Raw genomic sequence first — 19539 nt, forward strand, 5'->3', positions numbered from 1 at the left:
TACTGACATTTATGTACCAACAGACTCCCCCTTGGCAGTAGCTTCATATCTTGATCTTCAAAGCTTGAGTCTTGTAATCTTTCGTCTTCTCTCTTCATCTCTTCAAGCATGCACTCCCTGTCTAACACATACAGAAACCAACTTCTGGTACTTCTTAGCTTCCTCTTTCCAAGCAGGAATGTAGAAAATCTTCTTAGCGTGTAGTACCTGCAAGTCAGCTTGAGACAGATTGACCAAGTGCATAGGATCATACACTCTCATGATCTCTTGCTCATCTTCATCCTCCATGACCGCTTCAGCAGTTTCACAATCCACGTACCACCACTTCAAGTCTTTCAAGACGTTCTTGGGCATCACCTTCATCGGCACTTCTTTTAAATGACGGACTGGTTTATACTTCATAACCATCCATGGTTTGCCGTATGCCCGCATCCCTCTATCTTTGTCTTCTACTAACTTCCCTTTCTGAGGCTTCAGAAGTTCAAACTTTTTATCTTTAATGGCCTCCTTCCAAACAATTTTCCCAATTACTCTTGCCATGTTATCATCGCTTCTGTTTATCAGCCCCAGTCTTGGTTGCGGTTGGTGATGATGTGGTTGAAGATGTTGAAGATGTTGATGATATGATTGATGCGCTGAAAGAGATAGACGAGATGTTAGAGGATGATGAGTTGATGAATGAAGATGATGTTCTGCCAATCGATGAGATCGAAAAGATTGGTGCAGAAATTGTGGTTGAGAATGTGATAGAAGAAGGGGAGATTGTTGAAGAAAATGTAGAGCATGAGATCCCTGTGGTTGAACAGTCGACTATATGTGAAGATGCTGCTGTTGACAACACTGAGTGGGAAGATCAGCCAAAATGGAAGGAAGGCTGCGCTCAGTGGTTTGTAAAGACGAAGAAGCCAGCAGTACCAACGATGTTCAAAAAGTCATATAATATAAAGGGATATGCAGAATCAAAGAAGGGAATCATATGCTGGTTGTACGATGAAGAGTTGAAGTTATTTGTGATCAAACGTTACGACGGCATTCAGTACTTCAAGAAGATGTTAAGATCCCTGAATACCTTACCGGAGTGTGAGGTGAAAGACTTAGCAAGACTGGGGCTGATAAACAGAAGCGATGATAACATGGCAACAGTAATTGGGAAAATTGTTTGGAAGGAGGCCATTAAAGATAAAAAGTTTGAACTTCTGAAGCCTCAGAAAGGGAAGTTAGTAGAAGACAAAGATAGAGGGATGCGGGCATACGGCAAACCATGGATGGTTATGAAGTATAAACCAGTCCGTCATTTAAAAGAAGTGCCGATGAAGGTGATGCCCAAGAACGTCTTGAAAGACTTGAAGTGGTGGTACGTGGATTGTGAAACTGCTGAAGCGGTCATGGAGGATGAAGATGAGCAAGTGATCATGAGAGTGTATGATCCTATGCACTTGGTCAATCTGTCTCAAGCTGACTTGCAGGTACTACACGCTAAGAAGATTTTCTACATTCCTGCTTGGAAAGAGGAAGCTAAGAAGTACCAGAAGTTGGTTTCTGTATGTGTTAGACAGGGAGTGCATGCTTGAAGAGATGAAGAGAGAAGACGAAAGATTACAAGACTCAAGCTTTGAAGATCAAGATATGAAGCTACTGCCAAGGGGGAGTCTGTTGGTACATAAATGTCAGTAGTTCATAGTCTAGCGTTTGTAATCGTGTCTGTAATGTAATTATGTTTAAGTTTATGTTTATGTATATAAGCGATGTTATCAACAAGTTCGCTTAGGCGAACTTGTTGAACAAGCGAAGTTGTTGACAAGTTCGCCTAGGCGAACTTGTTCAACGAGCGAAGTTACAGACAACTTCGCCTGAGGCGAAGTTGTCGTGTATTTAAGTAACCTACGGGTTTACGAGAAAGTGGTTGGTCAGTTAGTGTTTTGGTTATTCACGTGTAATCCAGTAGTTCAGTGAACGTGTCGAGAGTCTGTAATAGACGTGTTTCAAGTTATATTACATAACGTGTTCGTTTGTATCGCGTGTGATTGTTATTCGTATTCTACGCTCGTAACTACCTACGCAGGGATTCCGCACCTGCGTAGATAGCGATATCCCGTGTAAGATCCGTCCAGGAACCTACACATCTTCCTCTCGAATGCAATTGAGGATTGTCCATTGCTCTTCGGTATACTTTCTTTGTTGGCTGAAGTGTTGGCTAAACTTCTGTTGGAAGTCTGCCCAATCGTAGATGTGGTTGACAGGTAGACGATCGAACCACGCTCTAGCTGGCCCAACAAGCGTCATTTGGAACATGTAACACCACGTAGGTTCCGTCCAATTACTGACGGTTGCCCCCGCTATGAATCTGTTCAAATGATCGTCTGGATCAGATATACTATCGTAAGTGCCAATGTTGGACATCTGTTTGGCACTTTTCGGGGCGATTGCTTCCGCAATGTCCCTTGCAAATTTGGACGTTCCCGCATTTGCCGCAGTTGGTCTAAATGTTTTGGAGAAGTCACGTGGGTTTCCACCCGCGTTTTTTGGTTTGAAGGTTTCTCCAAAATGCCTTCTCGGTTGGGAGTCCGTTTCCTTACGCTTCCCTTTCGCCCTATGACGAGGGTTTGCGTCACTATCGGATTCCTCCGAATCATCGTCCAAGTACTCTACGAATTCATCAGCCTGTTGGATGAACGACTGTTGGAGTGAACGCAAGCGTTCATCCAACTCAGCTTGGAATTCTTTTTGACGTGCTTCCGCCCACGCTTTAACTTCATCGAGTGTTTGGCGGGGGAGCCTCGTTCGTTGTCTCTCTAACTGGGTATCGGTGAATCCCAGTGAAAGACTATTTACTGCACTTGCCCCAGCTTGGGTAACCGGGGTAGTGTTCGTAAAAACTGTGTAGTCGCCGGTATTCCCCCTAGTAGCTGGGGTTGTGGTTACCGGTATTTCTTGGTCACTTGCTGGTTTTGGGACCGGAGTAACTTTAACCATCTTTCCAGAAGTTTTGAGAAAACTGAGAATTAAGTTCTAGCTTTTATGCACGGATGGCGCCAATGAAGAAACACTAATCGACCCCGGGCAGATTACGGATAATCTGGGGGCTAAATAGATGTTTCCCACGAGGGGTTAGATCCGGCAAAGATGGTTCTTCTGATAACCTGCAAAACAGACACCGTGAGCTCGTCACTGAGAAGGGGGGGTACCTTCTTGTGACCACCCTCCGGCGTGAGAATCAGACTAGGTTGCTCTTGAATATAAGTGTATATTAAGAGAATGACTAGAGCAGATATCAGGTAATATATCAAGATATGAGATATGAGATACGATGTAAGATAAGATAATACCATTCCAAGGTGTTGGAGTATTTATAGCCGAAGGTAGGTTTCCAAGAAGGTACAGCCGGCTGAATAGTGTTCCTGTTCTACCAACTGTGGGCTACGCACATGCCATGCTGGTGGTTGGTGGGTAGGCAGCGGCTGATAGTGACCAGGCCGGCTGTGTACTATTCATGTTCCACCAACTGCAGGCTATGCACGTCCTCCGACAGGTTGGTGAGTAGGCAGCGGCTAATAGTGACATACAGTACAAGAGCGTGCTGCTCGTCATGCTGTTGTCAGTGAGCTGTCGTATCTTTGGTCAGATCTTTTGTCCATACCTCATCAGGTACAGTACAAAAGATCCTCCAGTATCGTACGGACTGGCTCATTTGGGGGGAGTATTCCCGGCTTTGCTCATTCCTTCTTCAGGTGACATTACTGAATTATTATGAGAGTTAAGTGCCTTGTGCGTGTAGCCTTGCTGCGCGGGTAGCCTTCCCTGATGGCTTGTATCCGCAGCTGCGGGAACAGGCGGAGTATTTCACCATTGGGAGGTTTTTCCTGCGGGACCAGCTTGCGTACTGCGCGTAAGGACGTCACGTCTCTGAGCATGGTGGGTCCTGCGGATCCAGTTGGTCTCTGCGCAGACGTCCCTTAAGTCTTGCGGGTTCAACCGCGCAGACGTCCGTTAAGGAGTCTTGCGGGTTCAACTGCGCAGACGTCCCTTTTCAAGGTGAGTCTTGCGGGTCCAACTGGGCTCTGCTGGGACCTACCTCTTCAAATAACGTAGCCGGATATTCGTTTGTAGGGAAACATCTTTAAGAATCGTCGAAGCATTAATGGGAACCGGGCATTGCTTGGACGGCCGGACGTGGATAATAAATCTACCGCGTCTCAGGAGAGAGAAACGAGGCAGACAAAGGTTGCCTATATCTTATACCTGACTTCTTAAATTTTAAGATGTACAATCACTATTGCTTAAAGTATAATCACTAATGCAATTAATTTTGAAAATCTAGGGGTAATATAGTCTTTGCATCCTTTGATCATATACGGTTAAAGTTTTAAACATACATACAATTATGGTCCTTAAACTTAAGGGTAAGTTTTGTTAACTTATTAAATAGTTACATATTAACCTCCTTATTCTTAACCAACACCCAACGAAGTTTTAACGACTATAACTTTTTTACATCTTAATATTTTTTTTAAAAAAATTACACCATAAAAACGAGCATTTTGTTCTCTTTAATTTGAGTATGGTATAGCTATACTTTTTAGAATTTAAAAAATAACATGTTACATGACATGCAATTAGGGTCGCAAAGGGTCTGGTAGGCTTGGATCATGTTTCAGACCGAGTTACCCGTTCAATGACGAATGGTTACACGTCCGACGCCGCATTACATGCATACTATAGTCAGGCTACTTGTGTACTATAGTGAGGTCACCGCTTATGCGTTCGATGCCGTATTTGAACGTGTACCTCGCCGCATCGCGCGGGCACCAAGCTAGTTATAATGTAATATAGATATAGATAATATAATGTCATTAAACAATATAAATACATACATAATAACATATATTTTCTACAATGCTAAAAAAACAACCACCAATCTAAAGGGTTAAGTAAATGAGAGGAAAAAAAAACTATTTTATTCCTAATGGAAAAAAACAAAAAAAGTTTACGAAAAGTACTAAAATAGCATGATTTTTGAAACGCTAGGTGTTTATTTGCATGAAATTTAAAAAATGTACTAAAGTTGCATAGTTAGTCAAACTCCGGGTATGAAAAGGCACTTAACTCAATGATGAATAAAATCCACACTATGTTATAACCTAATTGACAAAATGATTTTGACCTATGACCCATGGATATCTAAAATGAATGAGATGAGAGATTATGAATTAAGAGAAATGTAGGTTTGACACCTAGGATTCAACATTTTCTTTTATTAGTATTTTAAGATGTATTTAAATTATTAAAATGTTTTTGTAATTAAATTGGTAAAATGACTAATTTGCCCTCATGTGCAATGCACATGGTCAAGGTTAACGAGAAAAACTAACAGGGTGAGGGTTAAAGGACAAACGTTGTTGGATTTTTAAACATAAAGGATAAAACAAATCAATATTAAAGATAAAGGACGGTGAGTGAAATTTGATACAAAAATAAATGACAATTTCTGTAATTCTGTCTTGTTTTTCTCTTTTATGTCGGTTTCCTTCGCGAAAAGTTACCTTCACATTATGTTATATGATTTGATTTATGAGGTAACTCATTATGGATCTAGCAGGGCATCTCCAGTGGACCGTTTTGGAATCCCAGATGGAGTAAGAGTTGTTCATATTTCAAACACTTGAAACCTACCATTGGAGGTGTCAGTCCATATTACAATGGCTCGGAATTACAAACCGTGTGTGAAGTTATCACATGGCCCCCAACAATTCACAATTTGACATTAATTTCAAATGGCCTTGGTTTTTTAGGTTGTTAAATTAATAATTTTGTAACCTAATCTACTATATATAGGCGTGCGGATTTTTATTTTTATTTTTTGTTTAAGCTGTATGTTTTTTATTTATTATTTTAGACGTCTTTTCTTAAAATGTGGTATGTTTTAAACTTTTTTAAGGTATGTTTTTATCTAGTAAGTTTTTGTATCTTTTATTATTTAAGTTATATAATATATACGAAATAAAAAATAATTAAGAACAAATATATAAATTGATAAATATTAAATAAAAGAGAAATGTAAATGATGAGTCGGATGGTGAGCTAGTGGTTTAATAAGGACTAATATAAATAAATGTTTTGAATGTTGGTTTAAAATTTGATGTGTCATCCTGAGGTGATGGTTTTGAATTAAAGACGAGTTACCGCTAGAGATGCTCTCAACTTAAATATAAGAGAAAATTACCAAAATAGCCTTTTGAAGAGAGAGAAAAGGTAATATAGCCCGTGAGATTTCAATTTCCAAAAATAGCCCACCAAATCCAACGTCCTCGTGAGTTTTTGATATTCCCTGTGAGTTTTCATGGACGAATAAAAATCTGCCATGTGTTTTCCATTTCCACCTACCATGCTATTATTCATCTCAAATCTGTCTGAAGTGTTATTTTTGTTATCAGATATAATCTGAAGAAAACCAACTGTAACGTGATGTTTTAAGCTGTTTTCATCGACAACATGAGTTTTCAAAAAAGATGATTTTTGAGTTATTTTGAAATTCATCTCCAAAGATGAATTTCAACCTCGGAGAATAATGTTGTACGTTACAATGTGGCCCAAAAATATGTTGTACGTTACAATGTGGCCCAAAAATATGTTCTACGTTAAATTATACCTGGTTTATATGTTGAACGTTAAAGTACTTCCCAAATATATGTTGCAAGTCCATTATTGGATGGACCGGTAAATTTTGAACCAAAAATATGTTGTACGTGACAATGTGGCCGAAAAATATGTTCTATGTTAAATTATACCCGGTTTATATGTTGAACGTTAAAGTATTTCCCAAATATATGTTGCAAGTCCATTATTGGATAGACCTATGAAATTTGTACCAAATTTATGTTATACGTTAAAATATGGCCCATAAATATGTTCAACATTAAAATATACCCGGTTTATATGTTGTACGTTAATTTGTTTCCCAAATATATATTGCAAGTCAATTATTGGCTGGACCAATAAAATTAGAACCAATTTTATGTTATACGTTAGAATATGGCCCAAAAATATGTTAAGCGTTTAATTATACCCAAAAATATGTTCAACATTCACATATTCCACCTTTCCACCTTCTTCCCCACCATACTCCTGTCATCATCTTCACTAACTCCTCTTCCCAAACATAGATCTTGTTCCTTTTGTTTTGTTTTCTATTCTGGTAGCACGAGGCCGACAAGTAAGCTTACCCACATGGAGCTTGTGATCGTGCCTTCCGAGGCTGATTCTATAAAGAATGACGAGAATATTGTAAACAGGAAAAATAAAAAAATAAATAAGCTTACCACATCTACGATCCACAACGGAGGAAATCGGAGATCCTCGTCTTTAACAAGATTTGGATCTATGGAGTCTGGTGCTTCAATAAAACATGGAGGAAGGATAGACCAATGTAAAACTATTAAAACCTTCCAATCGATTATGCATGAGACCCCTAACCCAACCATATGAAAACAAATATCAAGAAATTAACACTTCACTGAAAATATGTAACTCATTCACAACTAATTGAAACTAATAACAAACTAATTTGTAATTATCAAATCAGATTCAGATTTACGCAAGCTTGAGAAGGCAACTGAATTCACGACCTAGAAGTAGATGAACAACCCAACCCGAACAGCTTCATACGGGAGTGGGAGAAGAACATGGTTGTGAGGATATGAAAAAACATACAAAGGTTTCAAAAAGGTTAACAAAAGAAGAAGAAAATGAACTTTAATTGAAAACCGTCTCCGATGTTGAAATTCATTTGAAATTCATCTTTGGAGATGAATTTCAAAACAACTTAAAAAACCATAATTTTGAAAACTCATGTTGCCGATGAAAACAGCTTGAAACATCACGTTTTAGTTGGTTTTCTTCAGATTATATTTGATAACAAAAATAACGTTTCAGACAGATTTGGGATGAATAATAGCGTGGTAGGTGGAAATGGAAAACACATGGTAGATTTTTATTCGTCCACGAAAACTCACGGGGAATATCAAAAACTCACGAGAACGTTGGATTTGGTGGGCTATTTTTGGAAATTGAAATCTCACGGGCTATATTTTCTTTTCTCTCTCTCTTCAAAAAGGCTATTTAGGTAATTTTCTCTAAATATAAGTAGTATCGACTTCATCATTTTATGTTCAGACGGTCTATAAATAACGTCATTATGGGTAGAGGTGAACAAAAGGGTTAACCGGTTAACCGATAACCGGTTTTTTTAGTAACCGGTTTTTGTTTTTTAATACCCTAACCGGTTAGACCGGTTAATCGGTTCGGTTAGTAACCGGTTCTTCTCCAAAAATACCCTAACTGGTCTAACCGGGTTCGGTTATTACCCGGAACGGTTAACCGGTAACCAGTTAAAAAACCGGTTTTTGAAAGAAAAAAAAAATAAAAAACCTGCAAAAACAGTGAAAAAAGCTGAAAAATTAAAAAAAAACTGGAAAAATAAAAAAAAAACTTGGAAAAATCATAAAAAAAAAAACTAAAAACACTTGTTATTGATTGCTTTTTTTTACCTATTTTTATAATCATAACTTGAAAATAAACGTTTATAGCTTTAAACAATACTTATAACTTGAAAATAAACGTTTATAATCTACATGACATTGAATTCATTCGTTTATTCTTTCATTCGGGCTTCGGCTTCATTCGTTTATTCTTCTTCGTTATCGTCGTCTACATTAAACACGGGGTCTTCTCGGTCCGGTTCGGGACTACTCGATCACACCGCATCATCATACATTTGTTCTTCCTCGGTTAGTGGTTGTGCGGCACCAATTGCTACTTCTTCTTCATGTAGCTTTTCTTCAACAACGAGCTCTCCTTCAAGATTAGATGTATGTTGGATAGGGTCCAACGCATCCAAGTGGTCTTTTAAGCAAATGCACATTTCCACCGATTCCGGTGTTACCCTCGTCCTTCGTATCGTTAGAATCCTACCACTCAAAGAAAAAACACTCTATGAAGCTACCGTAGAAGCTTGGACGGTTAGTAACTTGCCATGGCGGCAAGCACGGGAAATTGTGGTTCCATTTGCTTCCACCAACCAAAAATATCAAAGTTTTCAAAATCATTTGCCATGAACATAAAATCGGTTGCACCATACTGGCGTAGCTCGCTATTTGGTGCGCTACCACGAGCTCTTTTAAGTTTATCGTTTCTTATATCATTAAACAAACTTATGTTTTGGTTACTTGATGACGACGAGCTTTCTCCAAAACCCATTGATTGTCGAACGCTCGTTGTCGAACCATATTTAAGAGCATAATGTTTAAACATGTTTTCTAAATAAGTATTAAATTTTCTCACTTATTTTGATGTACAATTCGGGTCATCTAAATGCAACTCCAAAGCCCAAACACATTTTTCGATTAAAGTTTCAACCCCGGTAAAGGTTAAAGTCGGGTTCAATATGGCGGCACAAGTAAAAACCGCCGGCAATTCTTCAAAATATTTTCTCAATTTTGATTTCAATGGAACTATCATTTAATCATATATTGGATCAACATATTCAAAATCATTTATTTTGACACAAACTAACCAAATTTGATGAAGAACCAACGGACTCGTCAGATAATAAACTCCCGACAAATAAGTGGTTGCGGTTTTAAAAACTTTAGCAACTCGCTTAACTTTGAAATCATTTCCCAACCCCTCACCGAAAATGCCTTAACTTTTGGTTTCTTAGCAAGATTGTCATGAAATAATTCCAAAGTCGGTCTTTGTCTTAACCCGTTATCAAGCATAAACCAAGTTGAATTCCACCTAGTAGGTACGCCGAAATACGAACCTAAAGTGACGGAATTCGTATCGATACACAATTGCAAATATCTTGTATGTCTTTGCTTACTAGCTCTAAAAATATCGGTTAACATTCCTCTAAAACGCTCGGTTACTTTTTTTATTTGCTTAACTTTTAAACCGTCTTGCACAACCAAGTTAATGATATGTGCAACACATCGAGTATGAAAGAAAACACCGTTACAAATCGGTTGGTATTTTAGTTTTAGTTTTTGAACCGCGGCGGTATTATTTGACGCGTTATCGAAAGATATTGAAAAAAGTTTGTCTTGTAATTTAAATGTTTGTATAACATTATCTAAAATATAAAACAAGTTTTGGGCGGTGTGAGGATAACTAAATAACTCAAACGCGATCGTACGCTTCATCATTTGCCACGTGTCGGGATTAACCCAATGCGCGGTAACGCAAAGATACGAAAACGGTATACTGTGTGGAGCCGACCAAACATCGGTTTTTAAGTTTTCGAAACCCAAAACTAATTCTTGTTTAGCTTTTTTCCACATTTTTAAACAATCGCGTCTTAAGGTAGTGCGACTTACATGTTGGTAACGAGGTTGGAGTGTTTCTTGGATCAACTTTGTCAAGCGCGGGTTGTCAAAGTGATCAAACGGTAAGCCCTCTTGAATGACAAATTTTGCCATACTTTCACGAACTTTGTCGAGGTTGAAAACCCAAATGTCGCCTCCATCGGTTGAAAGATTCGCTTGATCCGTGGCCGGATTGTTTTTCACAACATCACAATGTTTTTGTAGGTGAAGCCTTAAAGAGGAGTTCGACTCGGGTGCGTAAAATTTTCCACATTTTTTGCACCGAGCCTTAAACGTCCCGTTCGACATTTCGCACTTGTCGAAATTACACCAAAGGGTTTTATCTCGGTTTGTTGTGATAATTTGCACGATGGTTAAACTACCAAGTTGTTCAAGTGTAGACATTTTTTTGTGCGGTTTTTGTCGCGGTTTTGAGTTTGGTTTTGCAGTTTTTCGTTTTTTTTTTTTTGCGGTTTTTTGCGTTTTTGAGAGCTCGGGAAGTGGTGTAATCAACCCAACACACTCCATACTTATTTATACTAATTATGAAGGGTTAAAATGGGTCCAACGTTCACAAAAGCAGTCAAAAAACGGTAATATTACTGTTCATAACGGTAACTGAGGGCTGCAACTTTTTTTTACGTAAATAACCGGTTTTAAAAACCGGTTTACAAAAAAACGGTTACTAACCGGTTTACTCTCCTGAAATCAATAACTGGTTATAAACCGGCGGTTTGGACCGGTTATGAACCGGTTAGAGTATTACCGGTTACTAACCGATTAGGAAAACGGTTAGAAATCGGTTAATACCCGGTTAACCGGTTACGATGTTCACCTCTATGTTGGGGCGCCTATTTGTCGCTATAATGGATTACATGAGCCTCAACCCCTCATATACCTTATTTTTGGTTCAATCAAGATATGGCTACCAAAGTTGTTGAGTTATGATTATCTTATAAAGTACAAGGGAGTTTCCAATTGTAAACAAAAAAATATTTATTTTTGTAAAAGGCCCAATTTTTGTTCCTTCACGCCCCTAAAATAGTTGAACCGATCCTGCCCGACTCAAACCGTCAAAACAATCTGAAAATTTCTCTGTCCGTACCTATAAAACTTTAGCATCTAGAAACAATGAACCCACTTGGAAAAAATTCAGAATCCATCACTGTATTTAGATCTAAGATCTTTTGTAATTGCAACAAGAAATTGAAAGATTAGGGGAAGACAAGAGGAAGAAGGTGGCGGTGACACCGGTGCTCAGTGGTCCAATAAGGCGGTGGTGGTGGTGGAGAGATTAACATATTCAGATAATAAAATATTTAAAAACAAAAAAATAAGGTGATTAAAAACAAGTTTAAACAGAATATAACATCAACGGACATTACAGTCACTTGCACAACCAAACACTATCACACTCATATACTTTCTTATATATATATATATATATACATATATATATATATATATATTGTCGCATTTGTTCTCAATTAGTCAGCCGAGCACAAAATATAATCGACACGCACACTCCTACACCCTCCACAACACCTACCAATTCTGTATCTTAGATCTCTTGCACACGCGGTTTCAAGGTTTAAGCAAAAGATATCATTTGCTCACACTGCCAATAAAAGAATGTATCAGTATTTACCTTACTTGGATTGGGTTATATCATATCATCAATGTCGATACACTCGCCCTCTTCCCTTCCATTGCATCTTTCTTTCTTCTACACTTTGAACACAACATGGGTCCCGATGATGCCGAGAATATTGTTCCGGATGTGTCATCATTTGGCGCCTCATCTCCTTGACAAACCGCGCATCTAAAGATTCCCGAATTCAGAGGCAAACCCTTTCCCAACCTGCAATGAATACACAACATGTCATATAGAATCCTGATTAAATAAATAGGAAAACTTTCATACTAAATGATCAACTTTTAATGGTTATAATAAAGTTAGAAATGACTGAAAGGGCAAAACAAATATTGTTGACCCTTTTTGGTTAGATCTAGTTGCAACAACCTTTTTGAATACAATTAAATTATATATATTTCTGATTTTTTGTAAAATATTATACCATAAATCGAGAATTTCTTCATGTTTGGTTTGAGTATAGGATTCCCATATATTTTTAAAACGACTATTCTCTTACTAAGCGTAGAAAGGGGTTTATACCATCGAATCGATCAAACTTTTTAAACAGTTAAAACTGAGACGATGGCAAAATTGTAAATAGTAGAAAATAAATAAATGAGAAAGGGCAAAAAACCCATTGGTGACTTTTTCGTGGCTAAATAAATCTAGTTGCACCATTTTTTAAACACAAATAACTTTTATATTTTTCATTGTTTTAAAAAAAATGCACCATAAAATCGAAAATTTTATTACGTTTAATTTGAGTATAGTATTACAATTTTTAAGAATGACTTTTTTTAGAAACGTTGATGTGCCATTGATTATAGCAGTGAAAAAATGTACCATAAAATCGATAATTTTATTACGTTTAATCCGATTGTCTAGGTATAGTATTACTATATTTAAAATGACTTTTTTTAGAAACGTTGATACCATTGATTATAGCAGTGCGTAATTATATACATGTGGTGCATAATTATAAGTTGCAATCACACAGACGCATATACCCTTGGCTTAAAATACACGTGCCGCACCATGGTGGCTTCATACACTTGCCAAACTCCTTTTTACAAAAACTGGCCTTTAATAATTGCTAATAATTAATTGAATTTCAATTTTAACATTAATACTTATAAAGAAAAAAGTTGATCTTCAACATACCTTTCAGCAAGCATTGCAGAACCCTCTTCAAACAGCTCCTCAACAGTCCCAACAGAAGAAAGCTTACTTGGCCCTTTATTCAAAGACGTATGAAACCTTTTTCCATGAATGAGTGAAGTTAAAAGATTTTGTTTCTTTTTGGGAGTTTGAGGTATTGCTGGATACCCATATGGTATAATATCAACCACCACACATGTCGTGTCATCTTTTAGCCCACGGGACCTTAAAGCCTCCTAAAACCATATACAAACCATTAAAAGAAAAAATCTAATATCAGGGATATAACTTACAAAGTTATAAGTGTATATGTGAAATAAAGGTTATATTTAATTCATTAATGGTCATAAAACCTTGACTACAAGCTTTGCAGCAAGTTCAGCAGGCAATCCACGACACGATTGTGCAGCTGTTTCAGATGATAATGCGTCCCAAATTCCATCAGAAGCTATTATAAGTCTACCACCAGAACTTGAAAGCTACATATGAAATTTAAACGTGTTGGTTTTAACTTTTAATAGTTTCCAAATATATTTGCAACCTTCACTTAGGCTTGTAAAGGAATCGAGCAAACATTAAACGAACATAGTTTTCTTGTTTGTGTTTGTTAGTTAAAAATATGAATGTTTCCTGCTCGTTAGCAATACAAACAAACGGTTACAAAGGTAGATGAACGAATATAACAGAAAATATATTAATGAACATAATTGTCAAAACCAGTTAAAAAGTAATGTGAAGAACAATGTGTTAGCCGTTGGGCCTAAAAAGTTAATAAAAACTAGATTAAGTTGTAAGGGATCTAAAAATTTTAAATAAATATGTAAAAAAACGTATATGAACAAAGTTAACAAACGTAAACTAGCGAACATAAACGGACGTTGCAAACATACATGAACGAACGATACATGCTTGATGTTCGTTCATATAACCAAATGAGCAAAAAAAATTGTTCATGCTCGTTTATTTATTAAATAAACGAGCATAAACCTTCACTGAAGGTTCAGTTCGTTTACAGACGTACCTTTACTTGCTTAACATGTGGTATTGGAACGATAAACTCCCCGACATCTGTATCACCAATAGACCTCGAGAGGCACAAACCGCCAGGCCAACAGCGAAGTGGGCCCACCTATAAAATAAAGTCATAAAATATATACAACTTGAAATTGACTGCAAGCACATAATTTCAAATTGAAGTTGACTTTTATTCATACCCCATTCCCTCCAAAAATATTGAGGCGTCCAACTTCACCGCCACTTGCAGTCACACGTTCCCGTTCTTCAACATTCTCTTCAAGCCTATGGTCAACGGTCAACAGTGATACCACGCCCGCTTGCGTGTCTAATATGCACCGTGAATCCCCAACAGATGCAACGGTTATAGTCCACCCGTCAATAACAACAAACGTAACCGTTGTACCAGATGTCTCACCTATTATTCATCAATAACAACTGAATAAGCAAATGCCATAAAAAGAGATAATAATCTAATATATGACGTCAACCACTCAAAAGTAAAATATGTTACCTTTCTGTTGAAACTCGATGTCGGTTTTCACAAACCCTGCAACCAATGCTCTTGGAAGTGCTTGAAGCCATTCTTCCCGTTCACAATCTTTAGGAATCGCGCTTACTATGTTGTTTAATAAGTTTTCCTTTGCAAATATCGCAGCCGATATACCGTTATGCCCATCAAAGATCTACCCAAAAAAAAAAAAAACTCGGTACCAAAATACAAGATGTTTAAGCATATAAGGAACTGTTGGTATCTATACAGCGAAAACCGAGAAAGATGTCGAAGGATTTCCAGGAACTCTGTGGCAATCGGGCTTGATCAAGAAGTAATCTTCCCCTTTCTTTGCAAGTGCAGCTTGTCCATAATTAACAGTAGGTTTCTCCACATTTCCATGACGAAGCTCCCGACCAATTAGGGTTCCGAGAGGTACGAGAGCTGACGACTTTGTTTTCATTGTGAAGGCTTCCAATTCGCTCATTTTAAGCTGTGGATTCTCATCATGACACTGAAACCCTAATTCAATTTCAAAATCACATCAGAAACTAAACTACTCCCAAATTCATCACCTGATCATAATCCATCAACAATAACATCCATATGAACTTAAATCTTCATTAAGAAAAACCCTAAATTGTAGTGTAAACACTCAATCTTCATAAAAAAAAAAACTAAATTGTAATGTAAATTCCACTGCACCGATTTCAAATTCGCAATTCGGATACAGACAATCGAATTGAACAACTGAAACATACATAAACACTCAATTACACAAATCTTCATAAATAAATTTAAAATAATAAAAAAAAAAACGTAAAAAACTGTAATGCAAACACTCGATTACACAGATCTTCATTGAGAAAAAGAAAAAACGCTAAACTGTAATGCAAACACTGAATCACCCAAATCTTCATAAAAACCGAAAATTGTAACGTATAAAAAAACCCTAATTGAACAATTTTTCATAAAAAGAAAAACCCCTGCCCACAATTTCAAATCATCAATTCGGATATAAAAAGAACCCCCCCACGAATCCAACAACTGAAGCAAACGTAATAACTCAATTAAACAAACGATCTGCAAAATGAATCGAGAAAATGAGACTTACATTGAGGAGGAAGTTGCAATCAGATCTATCGGAAATTAGACCCACATTGAAGAATTTGATGATTGTAGAGAGAGAAAGTGAAATCGGGGAAGAAGAAGAAGATTGAAGAGAGAGAATGGGTATTTTTGGGGCAAATGTTATGTGTGTGTCCCACATTTTCTACCTTTCTAATCCACCAAAGCCTACTTTCTTTTTTCCTTTTTCATTTTTCATATTTTTTCCCTTTTCCTTTTTTTTTCTTTAATTTACTGGTATTATAAACTCATTAACTTTGCTTAAAGTTTTGTAAATACTGTTTTACAAAATAAAATAATAAATATCTTTTTTACACCCACTCTCTCTTTGTATGAATGCTAGTAAGAGATTTTGTAGTGGTTTATCATAGGTGTATTATATTGGGAAAAAAATGTATTGATTTTGGCTTCGTATATAAATTACTTTGTGCTTTTGTCACACTCCCCGCTTGTTAATGGGTTTTCTAATGTCTTAACGGGTTATTTGATTCCATTGTTTGAAGTTGATGGAGTATTCGATGTTGATGTGTTGTTCGATGATTTCTGTAATAAGTATCAGGTCTGTTCATAACGATCTACATTGTGGGATTTGGTTATTATTAAATTGTTTTGTAAAAGTTGAAAAAGTGTTGATAAACGAGGTATAACAAGCAAAATAACCTAAATGATATTGTAATTAAATACGATCGCGTTTAACCTCCTACTTGAAAACATAAATCATCTTGAATTTTCTCTTTCCATCAATCTTTTCTTCCGCTACCAATAAATGTTTTACACAGAGCTAAAACTGTTATGAATATTATTTGATATTAGCATACATGATTTTGCTAACATCATTATAATATCATATCTTTTATGACAATGAAGTTATTTTAATACGTGAAATCTTATAAATTTGGTCATAATGTGACTTATAAATTGGCTTCATTGTAACGGGCAAGCGCAAAATGACTGCTTAGAGGATGTGTGTGGAAATCAAAATTCAATAAAAGAACATGATGTGCTTAGAGGATGTGTGTGGAAATCAAAATTCAATAAAAGAATATGATGGTAGTTTATTTTAGTTGGTTTAACGGTATAAGAGAACCCACTTTGATACAAGTCAATATTATGCCTTAGCAAATGGGAAGTCAACGTAAATGGAGCATGGTGGTAACTCGACTAAGTAATCAAATGAAGGGGAAAGTGATAGTTTCACCAACAGAATATATTCGAAATTTCAGGGTTGTTGATCAATTCTTTATGTAAGTAATAGAAAACATGAATAAAAATAAACCTGTTACAGCATGGAGAGTAGTAACCGCAACAGAGTATGATGTGGTCGACATGTTTGTCATCTTGATCGAGTTCCTATTTAGGATGTATAGTTAAGGATGATATTATGGTTCTTGATAGAAACCCGGTTTTAGGAGAGAGGAGGCACACAAAATTGTATGTGTGTGAGATTAGGTTATGATGTTATTATTCTCTCTATATATATACACTCAAGAGAAAACCCTTTATTAGTTAATTATTGGTAATATGGTTCATCAACAATTACCAAACTAATATATAATAAGGTATAGTTAATATTTTGATCTACTATAATATAAATGATTATAATAACCATATATAAATATATATAATCTTACATTCTCCCACTTGGCCGAATAATCATTTATTATGAGTATTAGATTAGTCTGATCAGAAGTTAATTCTCATTTTAGCTTTAAACTCAAACTGGAGCAGAGAAATACAGTCATTGAATTGAACATCAGCTCAAGACCCTCATTAATCATATTGCAGTCCTTATTTAAAACCTAAGTAGTTATAATCAAAATTTCCAAGTAAGCCCTTCAAACGTTTGATTTGTATAATAATTTGTCTATATGTCATTATGCATGCGGAGCATATTAAGAGACATACAAAATCAAAACTGATGAGGAAATTAATAGTTAATCATTCATATTACGATATGTTGATGTACACGGTCATCAAATAAACCCCTCATATTTATAAGCGCTTTCATAATACTTATTGGTATTAGACCTTTAGTTATAGGATCCTTAAACATATCATGAATGTATTCGATACGAAAATTTAGATTCCTGAATTTGTTAATAAACGAATAATTAGATTCATATCGAAATTTAATGCAGCACCTCTCAAACTGTTACTGTTTGAGAAAACATGGTAGCTGACTTTATCACAATAAGTCTTCAATATATAATTTATATGGAGTTAATAAACTTATGAGTCCACTGATAAATTTTCTAACAACATTTTTTTTGCTAATTGCGTTATGATTAATCAACATATTATGTCATTATAACTTAGATTGGTGTTATCAGTTCATTATGACTCCTCCATAAGATAGATTTATCTGCTGACATAAGAATATATCCCGAAAATTACATTATGTTATCGGTGAATATAACAAAGTTTAGGGTAATCAATCGTTTGAGTTCTCACTTCTTCATTTTAATTTATGGTCTCTCGTTTCCTTTAAAGATATTTTTAAACTCTTTTAGATGCTTCACATTAACCTTGACATATCTAGTATGTTGCAATTTGAGTAATATCTGAACGAGTATATACTTAAACCTACATGAGGCTTCTGCTTGATGAAGCATAAGGTAATAATCTCGATGATCCTATATCCTCTAAATAGAGCAATATTGTTTGTTACATGTTTAAGGACCCATTTAAGGTAAAACTTATAGAACAAAACTAACGTTCCTTTGGGTCTATCTCAGAATGTTATGATATCTATTACGTAAGGGATATTTCTGAGATCTATCATATTAAAGTATGTACGAACAATGTTTTGACTTATGTAACATATACTTGTCAGAAGAATGTCATCTATATAAGGACAAGTTTGTTTTTAGTTGCTCCCACTCATCTTGAGGTAGGTACATTAATCCACTTGGTTTTTGATAAAAAATAATTGTATAAAGATTTCATCACATTATGATGTCTGCATTAACCCATACAAGGATTTTATTGACTTACATACTAAGTGTTCTTTGACCTTCAGTTTAGAACTTGCAGGTTGTTTAATGAACATGTAAATATGCAAGTCATTTGTTAGGGAAAGTTGTTTTAATGTTCTTCTAACGTAGCTCTTTAACTATTATAAGCTACTTGAACAATGATGATCCTCAAAGAAAACTTTTGTAATATTGGTTATAAGATTCTTTGATGATTTATTCCCTTTTGCATATAACATTTAACAACCAATCGTGCTTCTTAGTGTCTTTAACATTTGTATTAAGATTTACTTTAGTTATGAACTCCCTTATGTGTTTCAACAAATCTCAAACATTATTTTGACTTATGAAGTTATTTGCTAATATTAGCTTTATTCCCATAGATGATTGATTTATGTTAGTGGTTTAATTAGAAGGGGTAGGATCATTAAGCATTCCAACATCCATTTCAACTTAAGTTAGGGAGTTTACATAATCATCAATGTTAGTGAGTTTTAAAACCTAGATGGCCTCCTAAGTTGATTATTCGGTAATTGAGAAAACGTTTATATGAGCAAAGATCTAGCCACTAACACGATACATCAATACGATACGAATACATTAAATACTATTCATTATGTTAATGGTGAGATACATACATTATGGTGAATACAATAAGTTATGGAGAGAATCCGGCATGGTAACGGTATGGATTAACTTAAGCCTCGGATCTAACTGAAATTATGAACAACAGCTGCCTATTTATAGGCCATCAGCTCCCATTCGTTATGTCACACCCCA

At 36.0% G+C, this 19539-nt stretch overlaps 1 protein-coding gene across 1 annotated transcript; it reads right to left on the minus strand.

Moving 5' to 3' along the window:
- Positions 1–11813: 11813 nt before the first annotated feature.
- Positions 11814–15911, minus strand: LOC143571702 (putative protein phosphatase 2C 5). Its single transcript, XM_077057060.1, has 8 exons — positions 15774–15911; positions 14928–15181; positions 14681–14852; positions 14367–14584; positions 14174–14281; positions 13506–13631; positions 13156–13388; positions 11814–12219 (listed from the first exon to the last, which is right to left on the minus strand). The coding sequence occupies exons 2-8, from the start codon at positions 15144–15146 to the stop codon at positions 12027–12029; spliced, it is 1269 nt and encodes a 422-aa protein (XP_076913175.1). The 5' UTR covers positions 15147–15181; positions 15774–15911; the 3' UTR covers positions 11814–12026.
- Between the last annotated feature and the right edge of the window lie 3628 nt (positions 15912–19539).

The sequence above is a fragment of the Bidens hawaiensis genome, unplaced genomic scaffold (assembly GCF_021521415.1).
Source record: "Bidens hawaiensis isolate Kalapana, Puna unplaced genomic scaffold, B.hawaiensis_p1.1 tig00025541_1, whole genome shotgun sequence".
Classification (NCBI taxonomy): domain Eukaryota; kingdom Viridiplantae; phylum Streptophyta; class Magnoliopsida; order Asterales; family Asteraceae; genus Bidens; species Bidens hawaiensis.

What these genes read in the sequence shown, in the direction of transcription:
- LOC143571702 (XM_077057060.1), bottom strand. Translation starts at nt 15,146, where the DNA reads ATGAGCGAATTGGAAGCCTTCACAATGAAAACAAAGTCGTCAGCTCTC. An exon ending in CATCGAGTTTCAACAGAAAG is followed by an intron (nt 14,585 to 14,680) that starts GTAACATATTTT and finishes GATGAATAATAG; the next exon opens with GTGAGACATCTGGTACAACG. An exon ending in ATATTTTTGGAGGGAATGGG is followed by an intron (nt 14,282 to 14,366) that starts GTATGAATAAAA and finishes TTTATTTTATAG; the next exon opens with GTGGGCCCACTTCGCTGTTG.